This window comes from Austrofundulus limnaeus, unplaced genomic scaffold (genome assembly GCF_001266775.1).
Source record: "Austrofundulus limnaeus strain Quisiro unplaced genomic scaffold, Austrofundulus_limnaeus-1.0 Scaffold54, whole genome shotgun sequence".
In the NCBI taxonomy this organism is placed as follows: Eukaryota; Metazoa; Chordata; class Actinopteri; order Cyprinodontiformes; family Rivulidae; genus Austrofundulus; species Austrofundulus limnaeus.
Window position 1 is genome coordinate 2,395,817 of NW_013952456.1, and position 5,866 is coordinate 2,401,682.

Here is a 5,866-nt window from a genome sequence, read left to right on the forward strand (position 1 = left end):
ACATTGGTGAATGCCACAAATTCTCCTAAATCACTCGTACGCACAACTTAAGAACAAATCTGTGCGTACGAACGGTTCTTGCATGAGGCCCAATGTTCATATTTCTAGAATTATTTGTTATTTCACATTTCGTCAGTAAATATTCACAAAAATTGGCCCTTGGCTCGGACCAAGTTTTGAATTTTGGCCCCTTTTGTGTCACTGAGTTTGATGTACAGGAACTTCATGAGATATTTTGCTAACAGTGCAGACAAACAAGCACAAGCAAACCCAATTATTGCCTTCCGTTCAGAGAGATATAAATGACAAAATGATGACCACAGACCAACAGATAACTTTGATACCTACCTAAGATTATTGTCTAAGTCATTATTTCCCCAAGTTTTTCAAGAAACACAAAAAACGCATCAAATTACATTTTGTAAGATTCCCTACAAAGTCCAAAAAAAATGACTGGGAACAGTATTTAGTATCTGACAGGAAACACTTCCTTATAAAGGAACCAGTGTTGTGAGGGTCCTACACAACCCCCTAAATCCAAGCTGAAAAACAAACCAGCTCCACATCTGCCTTATTTACGTACTTTATCTGCTCTGCGTGTCTAAAAATACAACCCAGATTAAAACTGTGGTTTTTAGTCGCTGACACATACATGGAGCTAACATAGTTTCTCGACAAACATCCGCCCACTGCGTCGGCACACCTTCTCCTGTCACAGCTGCAAAAGTYAAACTGTGACATTTCTCAACACATGTTTCAAACTGTGATAAGAAATAAAATAAAAACACCGTACCTGTAGACGTGGCTGGTTCGAGTCGACGGCTTCGATCTTCACTTTCTGGGCAACTTTGTGAAGTTTCTCCGTGGCCTCGGGATGTTTGCCGGAGGGGTGGGAGGAACGGAAGGGAAGCTGAAAGGGGCCGTGAAGGGAYGAAGAGGAGCACGGAGCTCGGGAGGACGAAGACTCCGGAAGAACGTTGAGAGGAGCTGAAGAGGATATAAATAATAATCATTAACATCTCTATGAACTGTGCAACCATGAGCGTAATTTGAAAGGGGGGCTATGACCCTCACAATAATTAGATCCTATCAGTTTAACCCCCCTAATAAAATTATATTATTTGCTCTAACACAACAGAATGAACTGGTTAAGTACACAGTTGCAACTCTTTTGTTGTCTTTAGGAAACTTTGACCTGATTTTAGCACTTTTGTAATATTTTTACTTTTAATGAATTTCACCAGTATTTGACTCGCAGTAGTTGAGTCACAACTCGGGTCATAGATATGGAACAGTCTTCCCACATCCCTCATAGAGGTTTCTGAAGAACAGTTTAAACAAAGAGTCAAAATATCGCTCTTAAGTTTGTGTTTTAAATGCAGTTTTACGTGTTTTTATAATGAAATGTACTTTTCTACATAATAATACATAAATGGTTTTAAATTGTTAAATATAATTGATTTTATAAAGGCCACTTATTAAGCCCCTTGAAGGTTTTTCGGCAATTCTTCATCCCATCTGTTTTGTGAAACATAGCCTAATTATTGTTTTTTTCTTTCTATGTTTTGTTGTGAAAATAAAGAAAATATATAAACATAACTGATGAAAAATGACGTGCAAGGCTTTAGTCTGTTCATCTCATTAATTTTTTTAAAACAATTTTGGAAAATTGAGAAACTTAGGTATGTCGGATAATACATCCTAAAAATTAAAAATATTTGTTACCCTTTGAAAAAATTAGGTGTGTGTGTGAGAGAGGGGGGTTTATAAGACTTTTCTTAATTGTTGAACTGATGTGGAACAGAAAAGATGCAGGGTAAATAAGAAGACAGGAAAGTTAAATAAACCACAGTGTGTTTTCACCCTAAAATATCCTGAATAATTTTACAAAAGTAAATGATGCATTAAATAAATAAATAAATAGGTAGGTAGAGAGCATAAACTCTCCTAATGGTAGACCTAAAGCTTCGCCCAGTTCTTGTGAATTAAATATACAAGAGTCAACTTTCAGATGACGTAAAACCAAACACGACAAAAATCTGAAGGTTTTACCTTGTAAAAACGTGACAAATGAAACTTTGCGTGTAGGAGGAGAGAAACCTGACGAGCACACCTATAAAAACCCACACGTCCCGTAAATTTACATGTGGGCATTAAAGTGGTGGTGGGTCGATTAAGGTAGTAAAAATCACAAGATTTGTTGGATTGCCTACTCGTCGTGATGGCAGSTGATAAATTCTTGTTACGTTTGTTACATTTCATCCCCAAACCGTGTCTCGTACCTGTCGAGCTGCCAGAGTCGTCGCCTTGGTAGGACCTGTTGTTGCTTTCGGGGTCGCTGAGGTCGACCGACAGCTGCGGGAAACAGTGAGACAGCAGGGGGAACTTCCAGATCATTCCAGACGGGTGGAGGCGGGACGAGAAAAACTGAAGCGACTCCCCTCCCTGGGTGGCCGAGGGTCTGGCGGCCCCCTGTGAGCCGGGAGAGTCTGTTTTGGAGGGTGAATGTGAAGGAGGAGGTAAAGGCGTGGGAGGGGGACTGAGAACCGAAGACATGAGGTGAGACGACGCCGGAGGGGACGGGAAGGACGGAAGAGACGGGCAGGCGGGGGAACAAGAGGACGAGGAGGAGGGAGGCARGTGGGAGTCAGAATCGAAGGCACAGCTCTGCCTGGACTTCATCCATCCGCCGCTTTCTCCTCCGTTTTCCCAGATCTGCGCTGGGGAATTTTCGCCGGGCATCGCCTGAAGTCTTATCTTCCTCTGGGACAGGAACGCGTCAGAGAACGAGTCCAGTTTCTGAGTGTACGTCCTGCTGGTGATGCCTACAGGTGATCTCTGCAGTCCACAGCTTGAGGTCAAACTGTGGGCGTTGGCGGTTCCCTTCCACCTCCCTGCTGTCAGACCTCTGACCTCGGCCTCTCCTGTAGGAGAGACGCTGAGCCACGAACCCTCAGTTTCTGCTGGTTGAAGCTGATCCTCACCCGAACCACAGCTGGACCCATAATCCTCCTCTCCTCCTAAATAGTGGTCGCTCATCATGGAGTCTCCCCTTTCATTAAAGCTTCCTGCTCTGGCGTAGGACGCCGTTTGTTTGGCGAAGTGGTTCGCGTTGGCCTCCTTGTTGTAATCCCTTTTAGCCTCGCAGCTAACGTAACTGTTAAAGTTTGATCTGATCCTCCACCTTTCCCYGTCCTCCGAGGTGCAGTTCATCGTGCAGAAAACATCGTTCGTATTGCCGTAGCAACTCCCTTTGCTGTGAATATCATCCGCTGTGTTTTCGCCGCCCTCGTTGTCGTCCCAAATCCCCTTCCTGCCGTACCAAAGGTCGTCAAAGTGGCCACCCAGTCTGCCGTCTCCGCTAGAGTGTCCTCCTAAACTAGTATCTTCGTCTAAGCTGTTCGCGCCCATGGTCAGGAAGGCTCGGTCGCTACCGCCGCTCCCTTTTCTCGGCCCCGAGGAGGAGTTGGACGTCAGAAACGAGGCAGCGGATTCTTCCTCCCTGCTTCCGTACTGTTCCAGGGAATCCTGGGCGGACTGCGAGGTCGGGTATCCTGCTTCGGAACTTTGAAAGCTGTGCACGGCGAGAGGAAAGGCTGGACGGTGACGATGGTGCTGGAGGTTGGAGAAGGTCGATGGCGACGACCGATCCTCCATGATAGTGTGCCTGGTTGTGCTAGAGGGCCTACAGAGGATGGAGACAAGAAGAAAACATTTTAGGAAGTACTTTTAAAACAGAATTACAACAATTCAATTGAAATATTTGTGCTAAAATAAACAAACAGCCACAAGRTACTGATATATGCAGACGATACTGTATTCTGTAGCGAGCAGGGAGCATGTGGAAGAGAGCCCAAAGAAGTAGAGGTATGACCTTTGGAGAGCGGAGCAGAATCTTTATTTGATTGAGAGTAAGGCCGGTGGATCAGTGAAGCTTGAAGGTGGAGGACTTTATGTACCGACTCTCAACCATCAAGAGAGGTAATGAAAAGAGAACAAGCAGGAGTGGTTACAGACAAGCGTCAAAAGGGTGACATCAGGTACGATAGTGGCAGATAGTCCATTGTGAAAACCGCTAAAGCAATCAGCCGAAGGAGGAAGAAGATTCAAATAAAACAAATAGATTCACAGTTTTGCGAAAAGATTTTTTTTGCGGGATTCTCCAGGGTTCAATACTCGGACCCTTGTTATTTCTGTTGTAACATAAATATTTGTAAGGKTACAGTTAATACTCATACTATAATGTGAGTGAACTAAGTTAAATAATTGGGTTGATGCTTATGAATTCACTTTATTTTTAAATTTATTGCTTTTAATAAACTTTTTACCCACTTTAGTACAGAAAAAATCTGAATAAAACTAACCGGTAAATGACATTTATGGTATTTTTTCACACATAAAATGAAACTGAAGGATGAGAAATGAGTACAACCAAAAATAATAATAGTAACGATAAATTCCATTTCAACTRAAGCAAATATGAAATTTGTGTCTGATTGTGTCAATAATGCAAAGCTCCATCGTAAAAGTGGTAACAGCCAAAAGATTTTATTTTAGCCCAACTGTACAAGAGATGCTAGTAACTGTAGTACTAGAATAAACATTTTATGAGTATCGTAAATACATTTTGTCCATGTTCAGGAGAAATTTTAATTCACGTAAACACAGACAGCTCTCTGCAGCTAACAGAGAGTTTGATCTGCGTTGGAGCAGAGAAGTTTATCAGTATCATCTGTGTAAAAGCAAAGTCGCTTCTGAATCATTCTGATCAAAAGCGCTGATTTGCAAAACGATTAGAGACCCCAGTTTCGATCTATGCTGTCCGACCATCGGACCATTAAGGAAGTCAAAAACAATGAGTTATGACTAACTTTAAATGGCTGTGAAATATTTTATAATTATAAGACAAAAAATTACTTGTAATTTTACACAGTTCGGTCYGACTCAGTTGTATCAATTGTATCAAAGTTGACGCACAAAAAGACAACAAACAGACCCCCATTCTACTCATCTAAATATATTCACAAAAGATTTTTGAAGGATTGTCTCCATTTATTGCAATAATTTGTTCCTATCAATATAACCCCCACCCCAAATAAAATTACATCATTTGCTCAAACACAATACAAATTAACTGGTTAAGCAGACGGATAGAGTCTTGTTGTCTTTAGGTAACTTTGACCTGATTTAAAAAGTTACAATGTAGGAGAGACGATATGCGATATGTACGTTTAAGCATAAATGCTGAAAATGACATGCAGGGTTTTAGAGCATAACCCTCCAGTGGTAGACCCAAAGTAACGCCCTTGGCTCTGAGATTCGATAAAGCAAAGCCTAAAGAAAATGTGTTCCTTCAACAAGAGCTTCACTTTTTTTTTACAGCCCAACAATATTTTTCTGCTCAAAAACAAAACTTCAAGTTTTCAAAATTCAAAACGAGTCTTTCTACTTCAAATCTGTTACCAAAAAGATCTTTAGTCCCTCTTTGTTTTTTTCTTTCTTTCTCTGTTGAAACCACACTCTGCTGTAAATAGGACACTGAGTGAGTCAGAAAGAGAAAGAACGAAGTAAAGATGAGATGAAGAGACAAATACAATGTAAACGCTCTGAGGTTTTTCTCTTTACCAGTCCCCGGTGCTTATTTCCCTTTCTCACATGTTCTTCTTCCTCTGCTGCTGCTGTTCGTGTTTTCTGGTTCTTCGGCTGATCTTCATCGCGCTCTCTGACTCTTCACTTCTTCACCGTCTCAAGTGATTATTTTCTAACGTCCTTCCTATTTGTGTGCCTCGGTCTTCAGCGTGAACCACACACACACACACACACACACACACACACACACACACACACACACACACACACACACACA

General features: G+C 41.8%; 1 protein-coding gene across 1 annotated transcript in view; it reads right to left on the reverse strand.

Moving 5' to 3' along the window:
* The window catches only part of LOC106517949 (uncharacterized), a gene marked incomplete at its 5' end in the record, with an annotated part of 14,978 nt that extends 11,293 nt beyond the window's left edge, over positions 1-3,685 (reverse strand). Inside the window, 2 exon segments of the mRNA XM_014009005.1 lie at positions 794-987; positions 2,283-3,685. Of these exon segments, the coding sequence (XP_013864459.1) occupies positions 794-987; positions 2,283-3,657 (1,569 nt within the window).
* Between the last annotated feature and the right edge of the window lie 2,181 nt (positions 3,686-5,866).